The 26,765-nt window shown below is 43.4% G+C and overlaps 1 protein-coding gene across 4 annotated transcripts in view; it reads right to left on the reverse strand.

Moving 5' to 3' along the window:
• Nucleotides 1–26,765, reverse strand: part of MLLT6 (MLLT6, PHD finger containing) — a 2,458,880-nt gene that overhangs the window by 852,484 nt on the left and 1,579,631 nt on the right. For all 4 annotated transcript variants that reach the window (XM_044055280.1, XM_044055279.1, XM_044055278.1 and 1 more), the window contains exon 7: nucleotides 10,501–10,596. In XM_044055280.1, coding sequence (XP_043911215.1) covers nucleotides 10,501–10,596 — 96 coding nt within the window. The remainder of the gene's footprint in view (nucleotides 1–10,500; nucleotides 10,597–26,765) is intronic.

Below are 26,765 nucleotides of genomic sequence, written 5' to 3' on the forward strand. Positions count from 1 at the left end.
TATAACACGATGAACATCAGCAGGTCTTCCAAACAGGGAAATACTTGGATCCCATGAAGCCTACAAAAGGCAATCACAGGAGTGAGGCATTTGGTTAATACCTTGGGGCACTACAAAGGGCAAAGAGCAAAGCAGAGAACTGAAAAAGTCAGGAAGCAATAGAGAAATGTAAAAACTTCCCAAAAAGGGGATGGAATGGAATATAGAGATAAGCATTCTTGAGATGCAGACACCATATAAGCCTGAGGAAGCAAAGGAGGGAACAAAGTCTGAAAAGACAAAATTCGAAAAGTGGGCACCTTCAGAAAAGCGTTTAGATGAGAGAAGGCTAGAAATGGTCTCTAAGTACCCTTCCCCTTTGGGACAGGCACCTCTTAAGTAGTACCCTGAGTCAAAAGGTACCAACGCACCTCTGGGTAAAAGGACAGTTGTTCCCAAGGAGGCTGAGGAGTACCCATAAAAGGGGAAGAGATTTCCACACCATGAAATACCCTGGCAAATAATGGACAGAACTCAGGAATTCTGAGTAATCTGCAGCTTAACAGAAGACAGAGAGGTGAAGAGGAAGAGGAACATGGCTGGGAAGAATCAGACAGTAAGACAGCACCTGGTTTATCTAGAAAGGAAGAGCTTTGAGTCCCTGAAGTCTGAGTAGCCTTAACAGAGGGAGCCTACTTGCCACCCTTTTTGCCCTTAGAAGGGAGGAGGACAAGCTCTCCACACTCCTGCTCTACTATACTCTCAAACTTAATCTAATTTCTCTAAAGAACCTGAACTAGCAGACTTTAAATAAACTTCAAGCTTGTAAATATTGTAAACTTCTAAAGAGCAAAAAAAAAAAAAAATGTTCTGCTTTTTTAAACTGTTTCATGATGGATATTACACTTGCAGTTTTTTTGAATGTATGAATCTTACTCTTGTATTTCATCTCTAACATTATGTATCCTTTTTTTTTGTATTTTGTAACCTTTATTGTACTGTATTGCACATGGAGCTTTTCTCCCCGGGCCTCCAGTGAAAATGGGCACTTCTTGGCCCAGTGGACTTCCCCGGTAATCAAACTGAAAATAAATATATAAATACATACATACATAAATAAATAAATAAATAAGACTGTCTGTGAACAAAGGCTGGCTTACTGGGTATTTTCTCTGAAATTTAAGAACAGGAGAAACAAACACGTTTGAGTTCCTGTAAAGCCTTCCCCTTATCCTGAAGGGACTGAAATCAGCAGCAGCTTCACCAAAGAAGTGTTTATTATTAAGAAGGGCATCCATCAACTTAACCTTGATGTCATCAGGCACTGGCTGAAGCGAAAGCCAAAAATGGCTCCTCATCACTGACCCAAAAGCATCAGTCCTAGGAAAAGCATCTGCTTCATCATAACTACACTTGATGGAATGACACCACCTGTGAGGAAGTCTGTAACAAGGAAAGAGCAGAAGTTTTATTCTCAAGTCTGGAAGATCAGAAATAACCTGACAAGCCTGAGACAGGAGAGCCAACACATACCTAGACATATGGGTCTGATAATTAACAGCCCTACAAGCCAAGGTAGCCGATGTGTAAACCTTCTTACTTAGCCTTTCCATGGTTCTGCTGTCTTTATCAGAGGGCAGCAATTTTGGTGAAGGAAGCAATTGACAGGGCTTGTCAGAGGCTACAGACACCACTGAGGGGCCAGCAGCAGGACACTTGTGCAAAAGGTTACAGTCCTAAGGCACCCCTATACAACCTATCAGATTTCTTGGTAGCAGGGGCCTGAGAATCAGGAGCATTAGAGGCATTGATAAACACATCCAAAAAGCAGCCAAAACAGGAGGGACAGCAGAAGGTTTATGAGATTCCATATGCACCAACTCATAGTACCTCTTATGAATCTCAGAGACATGAGCACAATCCCATTTAAGAAACTCCATCATCCTGGAGATTGTATCCCCAAATGAAATCTCTTCAAATGCAGTATCAGAACTGGTGGATTCCTCTTCCTCTGATCCATAGTCCAAAGGAGAATGAATCTAAGAAGAGTAAGCAAGGGATTCTGCATCCGAATCCCACTCCTCCTCAGAGGAATCCTGTTCCCTGGGTCTTTTAAGGGAAGTACAGGTCTAATGGACAGCTGGAAAAGAAAAGTACAGTTGTGTACACTTAACATAAATGTAGATGTTCGAGTGTATTTACTGTTGCAGTCATTACATTTGGGTAATCCTGCTGGCAAGTTGCCCTCAGCCGGCCTGAATTCCAAAGTCTTGGGTCCTGCGTCGGCTGCTATCACCCCTTCCCTGACGTCAGGTCATCAGGGGTATAAAAGAAGTAGCCAATGCCATTTTCTTCAGTTTTTCTTGCCCCAGATGTCAGATGCCCCCAAAACGGGTAGCCAAACTTTATATAAATACACCAATATAAATTGTACCTTCATCTATAAGCAAATACACCACATAGGTAGTATAAATCAGAGAAGGAAAGATAAGATCCAAAAGAACAAAGGGGGAAGGCGGGTTGGTTACTTGGACTGCAACAGTGAATACACTCGAACATCTACATTTATGGTAAGTGTACACAACTGTACTATGTTCTTCGTGTTTCACTGTTGTAGTAATTACATTTGGGTAGAGTCCCAAAGCTATGGTTGGGAGGCTGGAACTAGACAGCTGTAGGAGTGGCTATGAGACCCTGCAGAACTGCAGTGGCAAAGCCTGCCCTGGATTTAGAGTAGAGTGGCAGACGATAATGCTTTGTAAAGGTGTGCACTGAACTCCAAGTAGCCGCCTCTAAAATGTCTCTGGTTGGTACTCCACTGAGAAAGGCTGCTGAGGTGGCTGCAGCTCTGGTGGAATGAGGCCTAATTCCCTTAGGCACTGGCTTGCCACGGTGTAGGTAGCAGAAACGAATGCAGTGTCCTAACCACTTAGAAATGGTCTGCTTTGAGATAGGCCTTCCTTGTGATCCTGCAGCATATGCCACTAGTAATTGCTCTGTCTTCCTGAAAGCTTTGGTTCTGTCCAAGTAGAATTTAAGCTGTCTATGTCCAAAGAATGCAGAATTCTCTCCCCCTGTTCTGTGGATTTGGGTAAAAAGTAGGCAGATGGATGGCTTAGTTAAGTGCCACACTGGACACTACTTTAGGCATAAATGTTGGGTTTGTCCTCAGGGAGACCCTGTCTGGATGACAAATGATGAAAGGTTCCACAGCCATGAGCGCCTGCAGCTCTGAAACTCATCTTGCAGAAGTAATTGCTAAGAGCAGAGCTGTTTTCCAAGATAAAAACTTCATGTCAGTAATAGCCACTGGCTCAAAAGGAGGTATTGTAATGAGTCAAAATGGCAGAGGCATGAATTTTAATATATGAAAAGGATAGACCTTTGCCCAGCATCTCATTTAAGTATTGCAAAATCTGCGGAATATTTGGTACCGCTGTATCAGTTCTTTGTGCCTGGTTCCAGGCACAGAATCTCTTCCATTTTCCAGCATAAGACTTTCTAGTACTAGGCTTTCTGGCTTCCAGAATGACATCCATTACAGCTTTACTGAGAGGTGTTTTTTGTATGACTACATTATCCGCCATACTGCCAAGTTTAATGTCCTGAGTTGGCTGTGCATGATCTGATTGCTTTGCTGGGACAGTAGTTGAGGTATTTGAGGTAAGGTCCAAGCTGGGTATAGAGATAAGTTCCTTAGTATTGGATACCAGTACTGGCATGCCCAGTCTGGGGCAATCAGTATCATCTTTGGCTTCTCCTGTCTGACCTTTAGGAGCACCTTGGGGAGGAGAGGCAGTGGAGGAAAGGCATATACTGACAGATTTTTCCAGCTGAAAGATAGGGCGTCCACTTTCCATGTTTGTCTGTGATAAGTCCTTATGCAGAATCTTTTTAGTTGGTAGTTGAGAAGGGAGGCAAAGAGATCTATGTCCGGGCATCCCCATTTCCTTGTTATCATGCAGAAGACTTGTGGATCTAGCTTCCACTAATGGGGATCCATGAGGTTTCTGCTTAGTTCGTCATCTGCGGAGTATTTTTCTTTCCTGGCAGGAATTGTGCCTGCAGATGTACTTGGTAAGTCAAAGCTGTGTCCCACAAGGTCATGGCTAGTCTGCAAAGGGGGTAGGAATGTGTGCCTCCTTACTTGTTTATATACCACGTGACTGTGGTGTTGTCTGTCTTTATCAGTAGTTGTCCAGGATGAAGTAGGTCCTTGAAGGCTGTCAGGGCATTTTGAACAGCTAATATCTCTTTTTGATTGATATGTAGATGCATTTGGTTTATGGACCATGTGCTCTGAATGCATCTTCCTGCCATGTGGGCTCCCCAGGCATAGTCTGATGTATCCGTTGTTAGTGTCTGCCTGGCTGGAAGTAATGTGAATGGCTGTCCCTTGTTCTGGTGACAAGCCTTTGCCCACCATCGTAACTCCTGTTGCAGGCAGGGAATGAGAGTAATGACTGTTTCCAGGCTGTGGCAATGTTGAGTCCAAACACTTTTTAGGTACCATTGAAGTTTCCTCATATGCAGTCTTGCATATGGAATTAGTAGGGTGCAAGATGCCATGAAGCCCAAAGAATTTTTCTTGCAGATAACTGGGTCTTTGTTGCTAACATTTTGAAATAGGTAGCCAGTTGCCTTTGTTTGTCTGGCGTGAGATAAGCCATCTGGGCAGTTGTATTCAAGCTTGCACCCAGGAATGTAATCTCTTGTGAGGGTACTAGTTTTGATTTCTTTTTGTTGACTGTGTACCCTATGCATGTTAGAAGTCTTTTCATGAGCGCCAGATGGTGAAGAAGAATGTCCTTGTTCTCTGCTTGAATGAGACAGTCATCCAAGTAAGGATATATTTGTATTCCTCTTTGTCTGCAGAATGCAATTACTGGTGCCAGGCACTATGTAAAGACCCTGGATGCAGTAGATAAGCCAAAGGGCAGTGCAGAGAATTGGTAATGCATTGAACCTGCCTTGAATCTTAGGTATCTTCTGCATGGTTGTCTGATTGGAACATGCAGGTATGCCTCTTTTAGGTCTAAATTCACAAGTCAAGCATTCTTGCCCAACATTGGCAGAAGCTGCTGCAAAGTCAACATTTTGAATTTTGGAATATCCAGGAAAGTGTTCAGAATAGATAGGTCCAGTATCGGCCTCTAGGCCTTGTCCTTTCTGGGTACCAAGAATAGTCTTGAGTAAAAACCTTGTCCCTGCTCTTGCTCTGGTACTTGCTGAATGGCCCCCATGTCCATGAGGGTTGAGACTTGTTTTTGTGCCTCTGCCCATTGATTTTTTGGCAGATCTGGCCAGCCGTTTGCCTTTGGCAGAGTATGTAAATGGAACATGTAGCCTTGTGACACTATGTTTAGAACCCACTTGTCCTGGGTTATGATGTGCCAATTTTGAGCAAAAAGTGCTAATTTTCCCCCTAAGGGTGCTGCTAGAAGATAAGTGCTTGGTGCTGGCAGGGGGAAGTCATTGGGACTGTTTTCTGTATGTTTGTGATCTATCTTCTCCAGCTTTGGAGGTAGAAGCACCCCATTGCTTGGGCCTGTAAGAACTTGCGCCTGGGATCTGCCCCTAGGGCATCTGGGTCTGCCCCTTCGAGATCTTTCTGACACCGGAAAGGACCAATTTTTTGTAGACCAGTGTCTACTAAACCTAGGTGGCTGTACTTGTAAAAAATCTTTGACAGTTTGCATAGATTTAGCTTTGTCCTCCATTTTCTTCAACACCTCTTCTGCCTTAACACCAAACAAAGTATCATGCTGTAAAGGTGCATCTAGTAATTTAACTTTAACATAATCAGGCAGATTTTGTTCCTTTAACTAAGCATGCCTCCTAATTACAGAACCCGTAGCTGCGGCCCTGCAGGAGGCATCCAAAGCATCAAAACCACATTGCAAAGTATGTTTTCCAACTTGTTCTGTTGCATACAATAAATCCTGCATTTCCTTGTTTTCTGCACATTCAGAATTTAACATTTTCTGTTTAAGCAATCCCATGACATGTTGCTAATACTTAAGCATATGAAATTGACAGTTTAAGGCCCTTACAGCCAAAGTTGCAGATGTGTAAACCTTTTTTCCCCATCTATCCAGTGCCCTTGAATCTCTGTCAGAGGGGGTTGGGTTTTTTGCCATGGAAGCCTAAACTCCCTTTGGACCATGTGAAATAGTTTCTGGGTCAGCAGCAGGGTTTTTAAAAAGAAATTTGTGTGAGTCAGGTACCCTGTAATATCTATCAGGCTTGACAGGGGCTGGGGGTAAGGAGCCAGGGGTCAGACTAGACTCCGAAAACACATCATCTACAATGTCTAACACATGTGGAATGGCTAGAGGCCTGTGCTGAGGTAGTAAAAGACAATCCCTGAGCCTCTTTTTAGATTCTGAAAAATCTTGGCTCTCCCAGTGGAAATGCTCCCTCATGGTATGCAAGGTTTCCCCAAAGGAATAGTCCTCAGGAGGAGATGCTGAAGGTATACATTCTTCAGCATCAGAATCCTCATAGGGGGAAGAGAATATCCCTGATCAGAAGAGGAATCAGAAGAAATAGAAACCTGATCTGAAGATTCATAGTCAGTGTCTTGCCTAGGCCTCTTATCAGGAGGGGGATGGGAACCCCTGATCCAGGTAATCAAGTCTTTGGCCATCTTGAGCATCTGTTTTTTTGGGCATAGAGGCCTGTCCACGTGGCTCTTGAGTTTGTTTCCTTACTTTAGAAGGTGCTTTAGTCTTTGTCTTTGAAGCTGAAGATGTTTTAATGTAAAGATGTTTAGGTCTGAATACACCCTCAGAAGCCGGTACCTGCTCAGCGGCTCTGGACCCATCTGAGGGATTAGCGTCCGAGGCTCCAATACCTTGAGTATCCAGTGGCATGGCATACTCCACATGGGAGTCAGTAGTGGCCTGTGACTCTAAAGTAGCGGGCATCAGGGGCTGCGAAAGCGCCTCACTGAGAACCGGCGAAGCGGTGACTGGCTTAGGAGAAGCTTCGTCATCAGTTTTGGGCCTCGGTTGTTTTTCTCTATCTTTTCTTTGCATTTTTTGTAAACTCCGGTAGTCGGATGGCTATCTGACGACATTTCAGGATAATTAAACTGGCATCCAAAAAAGTTTAAAGCAAAATCATACTGACACTTAATAGTGTGTTGGTTAAATCTAGCACAAAACCGACAACCAGAAACATTGTGATCAGGGCCTAGGCAAGGAATACAGTAAGAATGAAAATCCTTATGAGGTATTTGCTTCCCACAAGAAATACAGTTATTAACTTTTTCTGACATCGGTCTGGAGCAAGAAAAAAGTTTTCCCAACAGGGTACTTAGCTTTATTGAAGACTTTGGATATGAAACTCAAATACGAAAATCTCAGGAGTCGGCCGACCGGCACTTTCGAACTGCTTCTGCTTCGGGCACCGCGCGGCAAGAAAGACTGAAGAAAATGGCGTTGGCTGCTTCTTTTATACCCCTGATGACCTGACGTCTGGGAAGGGGTGACAGCAGCCAACGCAGGACCCAAGACTTTAGAATTCAGGCCAGCTGAGGGCAATCTGCCAGCAGGATTACCCAAATGTAATGACTGCAACAGTGAAACACGAAGAACATCACCCTGAGGAGGTTTCAATGCCATGAAAGCACTAAACAAATCCTGAGTAAAGGCCTGCAACTCACTTTATGGATCCTTAGGGGCACGAAAAACATGTTTAGTTTTTTGTTTTTTTCTTTAATGGAATATCTGCCTTATAAAACTTGGAAGGCCCTAACCTAGCACGGCATTCAATAGTAGTTGTAGGAACAACTTCTCTGACTAAAATCTGAGGAACACCCCTAGGCCCCCTTGGAAATTATCAACTATGTTTCCCCTTGAATGTCCAAAACGGACTTCTGCAAAGCCTCCTCTGATGTGCTTAAAGTTGGGCCCCCACCGGCCACCAATTCGCATGCGCAGAGGAATCCAAAAACAAAGCCAGACGAACCTCTGAGCATTCACTCACCTTGGAAGAAATGTCTGGCAGACGCTGAACAGTGGAAGATTCTGGCCTAGGCTTCTTGGCTTTCTTCTTCCCTCTGGGCAAGAAGTTCCCTCAAAGTTTTAGGTACAAAAGCCTGACAGATAGAACAGGACGTATGGTCGTGCAAGGTGCCAAGGCAAAACAGACACTGTTCGTGGCGGTTTTTATGGGGAATCTGTCTCCCACACTGGCATTTACCCTTCTTGGATGACATGAAACTCCACAAGCAACAAAAAGACAAGCAAAAAAGGAACCCCAGTGGGGCACTTATCTGCAATGGCTTGGTGAAACCAGCAATGTAATGTCAGTATTCAGGACAATGATCAAGAGATGACATTCAGACTGGTGGCAAAGAAGTTCTGAGTAACGTACAGCCTGATGTCACCTTTATGCCCTATGCTACCTGAGAAGCACATTTATTTGTTTATTTTATTTATTTAACATTTGTTTACCATGCAAGTCCGACTGGCACAGAGCCCATTTTCAGCGGAGGTCCAGGGAGAAGGCTCCAGATGCATGTTTCTGGAAAGTGGGAATAAGCCCATGCTTTGGACGGCACAGTGGTGCAGCGGTAGCATTGTTGCCTCACAGCAAGAGGTTCTCCAGTTCGATTCTCGGCTGGGGTACCTTCTGTGCGGAGCCTGCATGTCCTCCCTGCATTCATGTGAGTTTCCTTCGGGTACGCTGCTTTCCTCCCACATTACAAAGACATGCATCTGGAGCGTTTCTCCCCGGGCCACAGCTGAAAATTGGTTTTGTTCCAAGTTGGACTTTCTCGGTTAACAAATGTTAAATAAAATAAAATAAAATAACAAAGGGAGGACATGCAGACTCTGCACAGAAGGCACCCCAGCTGAGAATTTAACTGGAGAGCCTCCTGCTGTGAGGAAACAACACTAACAACTGCACCACTGCGCCGTCCATGTGTGACGTACGATGTATCTTTAAGCAACCTAAGGCTTTTGTACACTGGCCGGAAGTTGGGCTTCCCTAGGTAGGTATTCCCTATTGTAATGAATACTGCAACAGTGAAACGGAAGAACAATTACTTTTTCACAGAGAAAGCTGCAGACTTACAGAATGGGCTACCATAATATGAGATGGAAAATATGGGACATGCTATTTAGTGTTTTAACCACCACAACATACCTAAAGGTAAAGGGTAAGAGGAAGATAAGGGCAAAGGAGAGGTAGAAGGGCGAATATACTTAGAAGGACAATCCAGAAAGGCTTACTCTCCGCTTGTGCCATCTAGGAAACACAATGTAATGTAAACCATAATGGCAAAACAGGGGCTTACTAATGTGACTTCATATCCCCATTCACAAAGCCCCTCAGCACCATTTCTAGTACTACTACTCCGCATGCTTCTTTCTAGTAACCGAAGAACAGAGCAGGATATGGAGTGCATTCTCTTTTAAAGCCAAGCTCCATCTAGCATCCATGGTACACACACTGCATCGACAAACCTTTACGGATCTCTGACTCCTGAAAATAAGGCATCACCTTGAGCTATTAACAATTCACATACTGAATTCAAGCAGCAGCAAAACTATTCCTCAAACATTTTCTGTTATGGTAAACGTGAGTACACTTTATGATGCAGACATCAGCACAGCTGTCTCATGCTACGTACAGAATAGTACAAAGAAGTTACCGCACAATTAGTAAAAGAGCGGCCTAGTGTCCTCCCTCTAAACCTCACCGTATACCCTAGTTAATAACAGCTCAAAAAATTTGAAAGTTTCTAGAATACGTACAATGTTTTTGATGTGCATGTGCTTAAAATAGTGATTATACATAAAATAAGATCACAGAATTGTTGTTGTTGAAACACTGCACCTCTACAGTTACAGAATACAAGTTTTTAGTAAAAATGGGAACAGACTTTCCCACCTTGACTTTTTTGTGTCACATTCTAACTGATCCTGATTTATACATATGGCAGAAAGGTCTGAGGTGCACATTAACTACAGTCAATGTTAAATGTACACCCCTCTGCTACTACTGCCTAATATAAACTGTCAATATATAAAGCATTTATGCTTGCTGATGTGCCCAAAACATAGTTAAATCTGATCCACAAATGATCTGTTCAGTAACCCACTTAAACAAATAATAGTGACTCAGGCGAAAGACAGTACCAAATATCACATCCACAGACACCACAACCTTGGCAAATAACAACACAGTCCAGACAATAATTTTTCTGTTGATTCACTACTGTCAAAAATCAGTGACTACGTGCTCCCACAAAAATATTCTAACATACAGCTGGCCAACACGGTCAAATGTATCTAAGCACTCCCATTCCTGTGTCTGTATTAGACATTAATCCAGAAGGGAGATAGCTTAATCCCAAGAAGTAGAAAAAAGTAAAGCTCATGCCAGATGCAGCAATAATCCACTGTGTCAAGTAAAACATGAACTAGTGAATCAGTCCTCCTAAACAAGTACACATCTTGATAAAGTTAACATGCTCTAGTGAGTGGCTAATGAATGCACGTTTACCTTTTCAGTAGTTACAGAGACCGGTGACACAAGAGCATTAAGGGATTCAGTCGGCTTTTTGTGTTTATGCTTGGGACGCTCCTTATCCTTACGGCTCTGCAAGAAAAGGACAGAAAGCCGAGTTACTGAAAGTAACGCTAAATGTAAAGACATACATACAATCACTCACTCACAGCAAACCGCAGCTGTTAAAAATCATCCTTTTAAGTTTGATCTCCCATCAGTTGCTGGAACATCATCCACATTTCACAGCATAGTATTTACAACGGACATCAGTGAGACATTTCACAGCATAGTATTTACAATGGACATCAGTGAGACATTTCAGAACATAGTATTTACAACAGACAACAGTGAGATGTTTCACAGCATAGTATTTACAACGGACATCAGTGAGATATTTCACTGCATAGTATTTACAACGGACATCAGTGAGACATTTCACAGCACAGTATTTACAATGGACATCAATGAGACATTTCACAGCATAGTATTTACAATGGACATCAGTGAGACATTTCACAGCATAGTATTTACAACGGACATCAGTGAGACATTTCACAGCATAGTATTTACAACGGACATCAGTGAGACATTTCACAGCATAGTATTTACAATGGACATCAGTGAGATATTTCATAGTATAGCATTTACAACGGACATCAGTGAGACATTTCACAGCACAGTATTTACAATGGACATCAGTGAGACATTTCACAGCATAGTTTTTACAACGGACATCAGTAAGACATTTCACAGCATAGTACTTAAAACGGACATCATTGAGACATTTCACAGCATATAATTTACAATGGACATCAGTGAGACATTTCACAGCATAGTATTTACAACGGACATCAGTGAGACATTTCACAGCATAGTATTTACAACAGACATCAGTAAGACATATCAGAACATAGTATTTACAACAGACAACATTGAGACATTTCACAGCATAGTATTTACAATGGACATCAGTGAGACATTTCACAGCATAGTATTTACAACAGACAATAGTAATACATATCAGAACATAGTATTTACAACAGACAACAGTGAGACATTTCACAGCATAGTATTTACAATGGACATCAGTGAGACATTTCACAGCATAGTATTTACAACAGACATCAGTGAGATATTTCACAGCATAGTATTTACAACGGACATCAGTGAGACATTTCACAGCACAGTATTTACAACAGACATCAGTGAGACATTTCACAGCATAGTATTTACAACGGACATCAGTGAGACATTTCACAGCACAGCATGTATAATGGACATCATTGAGACATTTTACAGCATAGTATTTACAACGGACATCAGTGAGACATTTCACAGCATAATATTCACAACAGACATCAGTGAGATATTTCACAGTATAGTATTTACAATGGACATCAGTGAGACATATCACAACATAGTATTTACAACGGACATCAGTGAGACATTTCACAGCACAGTATTTACAACAGACATCAGTGAGACATTTCACAGCACAGTATTTACAATGGACATCAGTGAGACATTTCACAGCACAGTATTTAAAACGGACATCAGTGAGACATATCACAGTGTAGTATTTACAACGGACATCAGTGAGACATATCACAGTATAGTATTTACAACGGACATCAGTGAGACATCTCTGTTATACCAATGCAAACTTAAAAGATAATGGAACACTGGAAATCACTACTCTTTTATGCTAGAACACACCCTTTGTGAGTCTGTTTTTTCAGAGAATAGATGACAATGTATATGTACACGTTATTGCACCTGCATTGAGAACAGTCTTCTCAGGACAATATTACAAAATATGTGAACGCCTTAAGAAATCCTAAAGAAGCAGTGGATGTCAAAATGTCTGGCACTGCAGACTAAAATACAGTAAGTCTAACACCAACCTACAGTTCATTCGTTTTTTCATTCTCTGCTATCAACACTATCCTATTAAGAGTCATGGGGAGACACAGCCTATCTCAACAAGTAAGGAAAAGAACCATTACTGGACTGGACAACGTCCATAGCTGAACCTCATCACAAGTGCAGCTTTAGGGTGAAGAATTCTGCAACTAATGTTCTTACAATAGCTCAGTGGATACAATTGTTGAACAAATTAAAAATAAATAATATGGGAATGATTTTAAACATTTTAATCAAGTGAACATAGCAGAAAAATTAGAACAGAATGGTAACACTCTCTGTGGGTAATGTACTGTGTCCTGCAGTAAGCAACCAACTTACAGTTACCCAATTTCTCCAATTAGGGGTGGAGTAAAATAATTCCATTGACTAAGGCAGCTGCAAATTACAACTGTTTCCTTCTTTTGTAATAAGCTGTGGCCCATCATAGAATACAATGCCCCTTTTGGGATGTACCTTACACGACACCTGCAGCAATTAGAAAGACCCAAAAAGTATCTCACCAAGAGGATCAAGGGTCTCAAACAGATGCCATATGCTGCTCGGTTAAAAAAACTCCAGCTCTACTCAGTTGCATACCGCCTACTTCAAGGCGATCTTTGCCTGACATACAAAGCTATGTCAAATCCAGAATTAATGGACATGCTCCACCTCAGTAAATCTAAATCCCTTAGAGCCACACGCTCGAGGGACTTGAACCTCAGCACAGAAATAAATAGAACTTGCTGGAGGGACAGGTTCATAACCCAGAGGCTCCCTTCGCTCTGGAATAGAATTCCAGTTCATGTGAGGCAGAGCACCTCACTGAATCTCTTCAAGAAGAATCTCGATAGGTGGATGGGGGATCGTAGGTTTGTCCCAGGGATTACTCCCGTGTCACTATTAGACAGAGGCACAGTAAACTAAACCTTAAAAAGGGCACAGTATACTCAAATCAAGGGGTGGCGTAAGCCATACAGAATCGGGCTAGGCTTATAATTGCCCCAGGGCAGATAGCCTAGTATGAACCTATGAACCTATGGTTAATAAAAACAGGACAGTATCCATTTCCACTAGCCTACTGGCTATTTCTTTCTTTCTGTACTTAGTTTTGACTCATGAAAAGGGGTGCCCGGGGTTGACAAAGAAATAAAGACAACTCAGACAGAGAATTACTGAGCACATTAAAGATTGGGTTATATTTTGACTATAATGAAAAAAAATTAAATTCATCAACTACTAAACAAAGTGGAAAAATGTTTATATCCATGACAGTCATTAAGCTACATTGATAATCTAGTTAGTGTAGATAGGGGGCAACACTGGTCATCTAGTTAGTGTAGACAAGGGGTCTACACTGGTAATCTAGTTAGTATAGACAGGGGGCTACACTGGTAATCTAGTTACTGTAGACAGGGGGCTACAATGGTAATCTATTTAGTGTAGATAGGGGTACAGCAGGGAATAGCATGTGATGCCCTCTGGGGAGGGGTAACAGGATCATATCATAACACCCTGCTGTATTTTACTTCACAATGCCACTCTGTATTGTCCTTTTCCTGTTGTTACTATTTAGGTTCATTTATTTTCTGCCTTACTTACTCCATATTTCCAAATACTTTCAACATGGTTTCTACTGCTCAAAAGAAGTGGATAAGTAAGAGACTTCAGCTATTACTCCATAGCATATCACAGAAACTCTTTGCCTGCTTTCTGATCGGTCCTGGATGTAAACATGTTTCAAGTAGAGGTTCCCTCCTTGATGTGCCAGTTGGGCAGCAACACCACTTCTCAACCATCCTTGTCCCTTTGTAGCAGTCTCTCTGCCTGATCCCTCCCCCCACCTCAACCAGGATTCATGACACTAATAACAGGTACCACAGCCTCCTTCTATGGATACAACAAAAAAGTTTGCAGAATCCAAGTCCTATCCCCAATGGATAACTCTAGCAATAATTCTATTACTGGTCACTATCAACACAGACAGACCCCTTGGCTCCATATTAACTAGCCAGTCACTATACTGTTATTTCTCTTAAAATTATTACTAGCAATACTTTAGTTGTATGCCTGATTACCTGACTTGCAAAGGGCACTAAAAACACTGACATAAAGACATAAAAAGAATGAATGATATCAGATATTGTTGAATTTGTGCCAGACGTTACCATTCAGACAAGCAAGTCAAATTCCTTCATGCTGATTTCTGCCTGTATTAGACAACATGTATTACTACTAGTAATCAGGTAAAATCTCTTCAATTTCCACACACACTCATTTTGCTTTCATCATGCTGTCAGCAAACTTCAGTTTACAAAATGAAGTCCACAAGCAAAACTGTCACTAAGTCAAAATCAAAAGTTTGTCTCAGATACAGAATTCACTACTGTGATCATTTTCCCCGTACAGTCGAACATCAGATGCATATACAGGTGGCTATGTTATGGGGGAGGGTAAGGAGAGGAGGCATGCTCTTTATATATGTCTCATGACAACAAGATGAAATATGCTCTGTTTATTTTTCCAGTTTCACCCCAGTCTGACATCTGAAATGTACACAGATAGTGGCAGTCTTTGGGAAGTAGTGGTGTGGCAGCATGCTGTCTATATGTATCACAGCAATAAATTGAAATACGCAACTGTGGCCATCTGTGCTCTTAATTCCATCCCATTGTAAAGCAGAGGGGCTGTCGTCTTTTTTTTTTTTTTTTTTTTTTTTTTGAGTGGGCATAGTAAGGCAAGTACTATTCACAGATATGGTATCCCCCAAGCCTTTCTGTGTTGGAGGAAAGCCTTCTACCTTATCAGTGGGAGTGGTAAGCACTATGTAGCCTATCTACCACAAGAGTGGTTTCTGGCCCAGAAATTGTAGTTTATTGGCCATTTGGCAGTTTTTCCATCACTTTCAACTTTCTGGTTTAAAAGCCTGTGTTTGCGCTTGTTTCCCACCTTTCCTGTAACAAGTCTAGTCCAGATACAGGTTTGCTATATCCAGGACTGCTTGTAAGCTTCTGAGGACCCCAAGCCTTTCTGTCTTGGAGGGAAGCCTACTAGCTCATCAGTGGGAGTGGTAAGCATTTGGCAGCCTAAGCACTAGGTAGCCTATCTACCACAAGAGTGGTTTCTGGCTCAGAAATTGTAGTTTATTGGCCATTTGGCAGTTTTTCCATCTCTTTCAACTTACTGGTTTAAAAGCCCACGTTTGTGCTTGTTTCCCATCTTTCCTGTAACTAGTCTAGTCCAGATACAGATTTGCTGTATTCAGGACTGTTTGTAAGCTTCTGAGCCCCCCCAGCCTTTCTGTGATGGAGGGAAGCCTTCTAGCTTATCAGTGGGAGTCGTAAGCACTAGGTAACCTACCTACCACAAGAGTGGTTTATGGCCCAGAAATTGTAGTTTATTGGCCGTTTGGGCAGTTTTTCCATCTCTTTCAACTTTCTGGTTTAAAAGCCCACATTTGCGCTTGTTTCCTATCCTTCCTGTAACTAGTCTAGTCCAGATACAGATTTGCTGTATCCAGGACTGTTTGTAAGCTTCTGAGCCCCCCAAGCCTTTCTGTGTTGCAGGAAAGCATTCTAGCTTATCAGTGAGAGTGGAAAGTACTAGGTAGCCTATCTACCACAATATTCAGGTAGAGATTCTTAGTTTTAGCACTTGAATTTGCTTATTCATGCTCAACCCTTGTTCAGAACTTGTTGTTAGCACTAAATAAGCTACAAATTACTACAACACTCAACCTTCCTATTTACCTAGACTCCTAGAGGAAAACAATTTTTGTACTTACTTTCCTCACTTCCTTAGAGAAAAACAGTTGTTATACTCACTTTCCTCACTTGTCCAGAGGAAGGTAGTTTTTTATTCAGGCATGTCCAAGGGTCAGCTCCCGGTGTTCTCTCCTGTCTATCTGATGAATCTGGGCATCTTGGGGCAATGTAGCAATTGCCTCATGTACACAGATAACCCTCTCCTCCTACCACCCAACACCGCAACCTGTGAGAGATGCACTTATCTAGCCAAACTGGAGGTAAAGCTCTCTCAAACCAAGACTGAACTTGACAGTCAAGAGGAGAAGGTAAACACTTGCACCACACCACACTCATCACATAGTCCCACTAAACCTAGACCACCAAAATCCACACATAGAAGCACAAAAACATTCACAGTGGCTCTCAATAATAATCTGCTCAAGCAACAGAGACAGTACAGTTGTGTACACTTACCATAAATGTAGATGTTCGAGTGTATTCACTGTTGCAGTCACCACATTTGGGTTATCTGCTTGCAGTAGCTCTCAGTCGGCCAGATTATCAAAGTCTTGGGTTCTGTGTCGGTTGCTGTGTCATCTTCCATGACGTCAAGTAGTCAGGGGTATAAAGCATGCAGCCAATGCCATTACATCAGTTTTTTCTTGCCCCAGATGTCAGGTGCCCCCATAATGGGAAGCAATTATATATACAAGGTTACATCTGCAACAAAAAAGCAAACACACCAAAAAGCTTTAAGCATAGTAAACAAGAATATAGGTATAGTCAAAAGAAGTCAGGGGGCTGGAGGGAGAGTAACCAGGACTGCAACAGTGAATACACTTGAACATCTACATTTAAGCTAAGTGTACACAACTGTACTATGTTCTTTGTGTTTCACTATTGCAGTCATCACATTTGGGTAGAGTCCCAAAGCTAAGGATGGGAGGGGGAAATTAGATAGCACTAGAACCATCTATAAGGCTCTGCAAGACTGCAGTGGCAAAGCCAGCTCTGGATTTAGAGTACATTGGCAAATGGTAATGCTTGGTGAAGGTATGTACAGAACTCCAGGTAGCAGCTTCTAGGATGTCTCTGGTAGGGACACCTCTGAGGAAGGCTGCAGAGGTAGATGCAGACCTAGTTGAATGTGGTCTTATCCCCTGAGGGGTAGGTTTTCCATGGTAGTTATATCAGAAATTAATGCAATGGCCTACCCATTTAGAAATGTTTTGCTTTGAAATGGCCTTCCCCTCTGCCCCTGCAGCAAATGCAACCAGCAGCTGTTCAGATTTCCTGAGAGGTTTAGTCCTGTCCAAGTAAAATCTAAGTTGTCTGTGCACATCTAAGGAGTGCAGTACCCATTCCCCTTTGTTCTGTGGATTAGAAAAGAAGGTTGGCAAATGAATAGACTGATTAAGAGCCACACTGGATACCACCTTGGGCACGAAGGAGGTATTTGTCCTGAGGGACACCCTGTCCGCATGAAAGATGACGAAAGGCTCTACTGCCATAAGGGCCTGTAATTCAGACACCCTTCTTGCTGAAGTGATGGCCAAAAGGAAAGTTGTTTTCCAAGAAAGGAATTTCAACTCTGCATTTGCAGCTGGCTCAAAGGGAGGTAGAGTGAGTTTTTCCAATACAAAGTTAAGGTCACAGGCTGGGGTAGGGGCTCCCCTGGGTGGTCTTAAGTTTTTGCCTCCTCTGAGAAACTGCTTGAGCAGTGGATGAGAGAAGAGGGATGGTTCTGTGTTGTAATGAGCTGAAATGGCTGAGGCGTAAATTTTGACGGATGAAAAGGAAAGGCCCTTGTGAAACATCTCAGTTAAGTACTGAGGAATCTGAGGTAAACTGGGCACTGCTGTGCCCGTCCCCCTGAGTTTGGTTCTGGGAACAGAATAGATTTTCTAGTACTAGGCCTCCTTGCCTCCAAAATGACATCCAACACTTGCTTACTGAGGGATGGTAATGGATAGATCAGGTAATTAGCCAGGCTGCCAGGTTCAGGGTTTGAAGCTGAGGGTGCAGAATCTGTCCCTCCTTCTGGGACAGCAGGGCAGGGGTCTGAGGTAGGTGCCTTGGAGGCAGCAGTGACACACTGAGCAAAAGGGAGTACCAGTGTTGGCATAGCCAGTCTGGTGCAATTAGTATCAACCTTGGTTTGTCCTGTTTGATCTTTAGTAGTACCTTGGAGAGGAGAGGCAGAGGTGGAAAGGCATAAACTGATAGGTTTTTACAGGTGAAAAGCAGGGCATCCACTTTTCAAGCTTGTTTGTGGTAAGTTCTTGTGCAAAATTTGTCCAATTGGTAGTTCTGGGGGGAGGCAAACAGGTCCATCTCTGGGCTCCTCCATTTGTTTCTCAACATGTTGGAATATCTTTGGTTCCAGTTTCCACTCGTGTGGGTCCATGAGATTTCTGCTTAGTTCGTTTGCCAATGTATTTAGCTTTCCTGGCAGGAACTGAGCCTGTACATGCACCTGGTAGCTCAAGGCTGTGTTCCACAGAGCCATGGCTAGTCTGTAGAGAGGGTATGAGTGGGTTCCCCCTGCTTGTTTATGTACCACATAGTGGTGTTGTCTGTCTTTACCATTAATTGCCCTGGAAGAATGTGGTCTTTGAAGGCTGTCAGAGCTTTCTGTACAGCTACCATTTCTTTTTGATTGATATGCAGGTGCATTTGACTTGGGTTCCATTTGCCCTGAATGCACTTCCCTGCCAAGTGAGTCCCCCATTCATAGTCTGATGCATCTGTTGTTAGGGTTTGGGCGGCAGGGGGTAGAGTGAATGGCAGTCCCTTGTTTTAGTGGCAGGCCTCTACCCACCAAAGGAACTCTATCTGTAGGCAAGGTATGTTAGGAATCATTGCTTCTAGATCCTGAGAATGTTGACACCATAGGCTTTTTAGATACCACTGTAGTTTCCTCATCATATGGAATTAGAAGAATGCAGGAGGCCATGAACCCCAAGGCTTGCAGTATTTTCCTTGCAGACAGCTGGGTTTTTATGGCCAGTAGTTTGAAGTAGGCTGTCAAATGAACTTGTTTCTCTGGTGTGAGGAAAGCCATCTGGGAAGTTGTGTTCAAGCTTGCTCCCAGGAATACAATTTGTTGGCAGGGTACAAGATGAGATTTATTTTTGTTTATGGTGTACCACTGAGAAGTTAACAATTTTTGTACAAAGGCTAGACGATTCAAAAGTATGTCCTGGCTTTCTGCCTGAATTAGATAATCGTCCAGGTATGGGTATATTTGAATATTTCTTTGCCTACAAAATGCAATGATAGGAGCTAGGCACTTTGTGAATACCCTGGGTGCAGTAGATAAGCCAAAGGGCAGTGCAGAGAACTGATAGTGCATGTAGCCTGCTTTGAAGCTTAGGTATCTTCTGCAAGATTCCCTGAATGGGATGTGCAGGTAGGCTTCCTTTAAATCCAGTGTTGCCAACCAGGCATCCTTGCCTAGCATAGGAAGCAACTGGTGAAGAGTTAGCATCTTGAATTTTGGGATCACCAAAAATGTGTTTAGGGTAGAGAGGTCCAGGATAGGACGCCAGGAGTTGTCTTTTCTGGGCACCATGAAAAGTCTTGAGTAAAAACCTTGTCCCCTTTCCTCTTCTGGGACAGTTTGAATAGCCCTGATACTTAAGAGAGAGAGAAAGTACAGTTTTGTACCTACTATAAATGTAGATGTTCGAGTGTATACACTGCTGCAGTCATTACACTTGGGTTATCCTGCCGTCAGGCGGTTCCCCAGTCGGCCTGAGTTCCAAAGTCTTGGTCCGGCATCGGTTGCTGTCGCCTCCTCCCTGATGTCAGTGCAACAAGGGTATATAAGATGCAGAAAGTACAGTTTTGTACCTACCATAAATGTAGATGTTCGAGTGCTAATACAGCTGCATTCATAACAGATGGGTTCTCCTGCCGTCAGGTGGGTCCTCGGTCGGCCGAATTCCAAAGTCTAGGTCCGGCGTCGGTTGTCGTCGCTTCTTCCCTGACGTCAGTGCGATAGGGGTATAAAGGAACCAGACGAAGCCATTTTCTTCAGTTTTTCTTGCCCCAGATGTCAGGTGCCCCCAGAAGGAAGGCAATACATAAATTAGTGTAATAATGCAGTGCAATATAATCAAAATACAGTAGTTGCAAGCAAATACATCATAAATGAATACCCCAATCAGGTTGTATGAGGATGTGCTAGCCTATAGGCCTGTCCCAAGAGGGGAAGGAGGGAGGGAAACCTGGACTGCAGCTGTATTAGCACTCGAACATCTACATTTATGGTAGGTACAAAACTGTACTATGTTCATCGTGCATACAGCTGCAGTCATAACAGATGGGTAGAATCCCAAAGCTAAGAAAGGGGTGGTAGGCACTAGGTGGAACTAGGAGGAGCCAAAATGCCCTGCAAGACTGCAGTGGCAAAGCCTGCTCTAGATTTGGAGTATAATGGTAGGTTGTAGTGCTTGGAGAAGGTATGCACAGAACTCCAGGTGGCTGCTTCCAAAATATCTTTGGTAGGAACTCCTCTGAGGAAGGCTGCAGAGGTGGCTGTGGCCCTGGTGGAATGAGTTCTAATGCCTGTAGGTACAGTTTTGCCATGAAAGGAATAGCAAAAGCGTATGCAGTGGGCTATCCATTTTGAGATTGTCTGTTTGGAAATTGGTTTTCCTTGAGCTCCTACCGCATATGCCACAAAGAGCTGTTCTGATTTTCTGAAAGGCTTTGTTCTGTCCAAATAATAATGCAGTTGTCTGTGGATGTCCAAGGAATGTAGTAATCTCTCCCCTTTGTTTTGAGGATTAGGATAAAAAGTAGGTAAATGTATGGCCTGATTTAAAGCTACCCTGGATACCACTTTAGGCATAAAGGACGGGTTGGTTCATAAGGAAACTCTGTCCTGATGGAAGATGATAAAAGGCTGGACAGCCATGAGAGCCTGTAGTTCTGAAACTCTACGAGCTGAGGTGATGGCCAGAAGGAAAGCTGTTTTCCAGGACAAATATTGCAAATCTGATGAGGCAGCTGGCTCAAAGGGAGGCAAGGTCAGTTTTTCCAGAATGAAATTAAGATCCCAAGCAGGTATTGGTTGTTTCCTTGGAGGTCTTAAATTCTTAGCCCTCTGAGGAACTGTCTTAAGAGAGGGTGAGAGAATAAAGGTGGATCAGTGTTGTATTCTGCAGAAATGGCTGAGGCATGGATTTTGATGGAGGAGAAAGAAAGTCCACTGCTTAGTAGTTCAGCCAAATATTGTAGTATTTGAGGTAAATTCAGTTTTCCAGGGTCCTGGCCCTTTTTCTCATTCCAGACACAAAAACGTTTCCATTTTGCGGAGTAAGCTTTTCTAGTTGATGGCCTTCTGGCCTCCAAAATAACATCCTGCACCTCCTTGGAGATTAGGGCCTGCTGTGATGCTAAGGAATCTTCCATGCGGCTAGATTGAGTGTTTTTAGCTGACTGTGAAGAGTTTTGAAGCTGTGCTGAGTCAGAAGAAGAGGCATTAGAGGCAGGGTCCATGGTGAGGAATGCGTCAGGCTCCTCAGGAGTGGGTACCAGTGTTGCCTTGGCCAGTCCGGAGCAATGAGGATCATCTTTGGTCTGTCTGCTCTGGTCTTCAATAGAACTTTGGGCAGCAGAGGAAGAGGTGGGAAGGCATAAACTGTCTTTGATGTCCAACTGAAAGAGAGAGCGTCCACTCTCCAGGCCTTTGGATGGAAGATCCTTGAGCAGAATTTTGTCAATTGATGATTTTTGTGGGAGGCAAAGAGATCTATGTCTGGCCTTCCCCATTCTTGGATTATTTCTGTAAAAACTTTGAGATGCAACTTCCATTCTTGTGGATCTGTCATATTCCTGCTTAGGTTGTCTGCCAGCATGTTTTCCTTGCCTGGCAAGTACTGTGCTTGTAGTTCCATTTGTAAGTCCATGGCCATGTTCCAAAGTGACATGGCCAGTCTGCATAGGGGGTAAGAATGTGTTCCTCCCTGCTTGTTTATGTACCACATAACTGTGGTGTTGTCCGTTCTTATCAATAGTTGACCTGGTTGTAGAAGGTCCTTGAAAGCTATAATAGCATTTATTACTGCTAGCATTTCTTTTTGATTGATGTGAAGGTGCTTTTCTTTTTGGGACCATTTGCCCTGAATGCACCGATCTGTCATGTGTGCCCCCAGGCGTAGTCCGAGGCGTCTGTTGTGATGACTTGATTTGCTTGAGGCTTGCTGAATGGAAGACCTGTGTTTGTTTGACATGCTTGAGCCCACCACAGAAATTCCTTTTGCAGACATGGAATTAGTGGTATTATTGTTTCCAAACTGTGGCTGTGTTGAGACCATATGTTTTTCAGGTACCATTGTAGTTTCCTCATATGCAGCTTTGCACATGGGATTAGTAAGATGCAAGATGCCATGAATCCCAGAGCCTGCAGGATTTTCCTTGCAGTCAGCCTGGTGCAATTTGCTAGTGTTCTGAAGTATTGTATTATTTGCCCCTGCTTCTCTGGCATGAGGTAGGCCATCTGGGTGTTTGTGTCCAAATTGGCACCCAGGAAAATTATCTTCCAAGAGGGTATTAGCCTTGATTTCTTTTTGTTGACTGTGTATCCCAGAGAGTTCAATAACATTATTACATAAGCCAGATGTTTCAGAAGAATGTGCTTGCTGTCCGTTTGGATCAGGCAGTCGTCCAAATAGGGATATATTTGTATCCCTTGAAGTCTGCAGTAGGCAATTACTGATGCTAAGCATTTCGTGAATACTCTGGGCACAGTAGATAAGCCAAAGGGCAATGCAGAGAATTGATAATGGGTTGAACCTGCAGGAAATCTGAGGTACCTTTTGCAATTTTGTCTGATTGGGACATGCAGGTATGCCTCCTTGAGGTCCAATGTTACCAGCCAAGACTCCTTGCCCAGCATGGGAAGAAGTTGCTGTAGAGTGAGCATCTTGAATTTTGGTATGAGTAGAAATGTGTTTAGGATGGATAGATCCAAAATAGGTCTCCAATCTTTTCCCTTCCTTGGCACCAGAAATAGCCTGGAATAAAAACCTTGACCTTGTTCATGCGTAGGTACCTCTTGAATAGCTTTCATGTTTATGAGATCTGTAATTTGCCTTTGTGCCTCTGCCCTTTGATTGTGTGGCAGGTTTGGCATGCCTCTCATTTTTGGAAGGGTGTGAAAATGGAATTTGTAGCCTCTGTTTATAATGTCCAGGATCCATTTGTCCTTTGTGACAATATGCCAATTTTTTGAAAATAATGCCAGCTTTCCTCCTAAGGGGGCTGCCATTTGAGACCTGGTTGGCATGCAAAGGGGAAAGTCATTGGGTTTGCTTTCTGAAAGATTGCAAGTTGTCCTCACCACCTCTTTGTGTAGGAGCTTGCAATTGTCTGCCTCTATACGATCCTTGGGATTGTCCACTGCCCCTCGGGCGCCTGTATCTGCCTCTTTGGGGTCTGTCTGTGGCAGGAAAGGACCAGTTTTTGGAAGGCCAATTTCTACTAAAACGTGGGGGTTGAACCTGTAGAAATTCTTTCACAGTTTGCATTGATTTAGCCTTTTCCTCCATTTTCCTTAATACCTCCTCAGCATTAGCACCAAATAGTACATCCTTTTGAAGGGGGGTGTCTAGTAATTTAGCTTTGACATGATCAGGCAAGGCTTGTTCCTTGAGCCAGGCATGCCTACGTATGACTGATCCTGTAACAGCAGCTCTACATGAGGCCTCTAGAGCATCAAAACCACATTGTAAGGTATGCTTACCCACTTGTTCTGCACTATGCATCAAATCCTGCAACTCCTTCAAGTCTGGTTGTTCAGGTTGTGACATTTTACTTTTCAATTGTGATAACAAAAACTGTTGGTATTTTAGCATATGAAACTGACAGTTTAAGGCCCTCATGGATAAGGTAGCCAAGGTATATCTTTTTTCCCCACATTTCTAAGGATCTGGAATCTCTCTCGGAAGGCAATGGATTTTTAGCAATGGAGGCCTTAACTCCCTTGGGGCCCTGTGAGATGGTTTCTGGGTCAGCAGCATGGCTTTTGTATAGAAATTGGTGTGAGTCAGGGACCCTGTAGTATCTGTCAGGTTTAACTGGAGCTGGAGGTAGAGAGTCCGGGTTAAGGCAGGCCTCCGAGTAAACATCATCTAGGATGTCCAAGACAGGAGGTATAGCCAGAGGCCTGTGCTGAGGAAGCAAGAGAAATTCCCTGAGCCTTTTCTTGGAATCTGAATAATCCTGGCCTTCCCAGTGGAAGTGTTCCCTTAAGGTATGCAAAGTTTCCCCAAATGAGTAATCCTCAGGGGGGGATACAGAAGGGATAGACTCCTCCGCATCAGAGTCTTCAAAAGGGGAGTAAGAATGTTCCTGATCATCAGAGTGCTCTGAAATAATGGAGCCCTGATCAGAGGAGGGGGAATCTTCCTCCACTCTAGGTCTTTTGTCCGGAGGGGGCTGAGAACCTCTGATAAGAGTAATTAAATCCTCAGCCATTTTAAGCATCTGTTTCTTAGGCATGGGGCCTGGAGATGGGCCCTGTGTAGCTGGTCTCTTAGAGTGCATGCTTGCTTTAGACTTTGTGAAAGCCTTGATGGAGAAAGAAGAGGAAGGTCTGAAGACACCTTGAGTGGAGGTGGACCTGTCCACATTCTGAGTTTCAACGCCAAGAGTGGCTTCGGTATCTGTAGTCGGGGTGTGGACCGAGGAGCCTGCGACCTTGGGCACAGGAGACACCATCAAAGACAAGTTGTCGGTAGCCAGGGGCTGCGTAGGCGCCTCGCTGAGGACCAGACCACGTGTAGTCGGCTTTGGCGTGGTGTCGGTAGAGGCCGCGGACCTCGTGTGTCGGTCCTTGTCTTTGCGTTTTTTAGACAAAACCGGAGTCGGAGTATCCGACGACATAGTATAGTTAAATGCTTTCCCAAAATAATGCTGGGCGAACTCCGCCCGACGCTTAATAGTGCGTTTGTTGAATGTAGCACAAAAGCGACAGACCGAGACGTCGTGGTCTGGGCCTAAACAAGGTATACAGAGGGAATGGAAATCCTTATGCGGTATTTGCTTCCCACAAGAAATACAATTATTAACTTTGTCTGACATCGGTCTGAGGCAAGAAAAGTTTCAACGGGTACTTAGCTTTTAAGAAGACTTCGGTTTCCAAATTTTCATAATCTCAGGAGCTGGCCGACCGGCACTTGCGAACTGCTTCTGCTTCGGGCACCGCGCGGCAAGAAAGACTGAAGAAAATGGCGTCGGATGGTTCCTTTATACCCCTGTCGCACTGACGTCAGGGAAGAAGCGACGACAACCGACGCCGGACCTAGACTTTGGAATTCGGCCGACCGAGGACCCGCCTGACGGCAGGAGAACCCATCTGTTATGACTGCAGCTGTATGCACGATGAACATGATGCCATTTTCTTCAGTTTTTCTTGCCCCAGATGTCAAGTGCTCTCAAATAGGTAGTCAATTCCAATTGCTAATAAAACATACATAAGAAAAGCAAACAACAACTTTCAGCTACCAGCAAATACTCCCCATAGGTAGTAAAGGGTAGAAGACATAGGTACGTACCAGCAAGTAAGAAGGGAAAGAGGGAGGGTAACTTGGACTGCAGCAGTGTTTACAATGGAACATCTACATTTATGGTAGGTACAAAACTGTACTATGTTCATCGTGTTACACTGCCGCACTCATTACACTTGGATAGAATACCAAAGCTGAGGTAGGGTGGCTGGTTCTATAAGGCATTGGGGGTGGCTATAAGGCCCTGCAGCACTGCAGTGGTGAAGCCAGCTCTGGATTTAGAGTATAGAGGCAGATGGTAATGCTTGGTGAAGGTATGCACAGAACTCCATGTTGCTGCTTCCAAAATATCCTTGGTAGGTACTCCTCTGAGGTAGGCAGTTGAAGTGGCTGTTGCCCTGGTGGAGTGAGATCTAATGCTGCTAGGTACAGGTTTCTCATGGTGTGTATAGCAGAAATGTATACAATGTCCTATCCATTTTGAAATAGTCTGTTTTGAAATGGCTTTTCCCTGTGCTCCTGCAGCATATGCTAAAAATAATTGCTCAGATTTTCTGAAAGCTTTAGTTTTGTCCAAGTAGAAGTGCAACTGCCTGTGAATGTCCAAGGAATGCAGTAGTCTCTCCCCTTTATTCTGTGGTTTTGGATAAAAAGTTGGCAAATGAACAGTTTGGTTTAGAGCCACATTGGATACCACCTTTGGCATAAATGTAGGGTTAGTTCTTAAAGACACCCTGTCCTGGTGGAAAATGAGGAAAGGTTCCACTGCCATTAGTGCCTGTAATTCTGAAACTCTTAGTGCAGATGTTATTGCCAGGAGCAGAGCAGTTTTCCAAGAGATATATTTTAAGTCTGCTGAGTTAGCTGGCTCAAAAGGAGGTAAAGTTAATTTTTCCAAAACAAAGTTGAGGTCCCAAGTTGGAGTAGGTGCTCTACGGGGCGGCCTTATGTTTTTAGCCCCTCTGAGGTACTGTTTTAGCAAAGGATTAAAGAAAATTGGTGGATCCGTGTTGTAATGAGCAGAGATGGCAGAGGAGTGGATCTTGATGGATGAGAAGGAGAGGCCTTTGTCCAGCATCTCAGTTAAATATTG

The sequence above is a fragment of the Protopterus annectens genome, chromosome 13.part0 (genome assembly GCF_019279795.1).
Source record: "Protopterus annectens isolate FY-2018-M chromosome 13.part0, PAN1.0, whole genome shotgun sequence".
Lineage (NCBI taxonomy): Eukaryota > Metazoa > Chordata > Ceratodontiformes > Protopteridae > Protopterus > Protopterus annectens.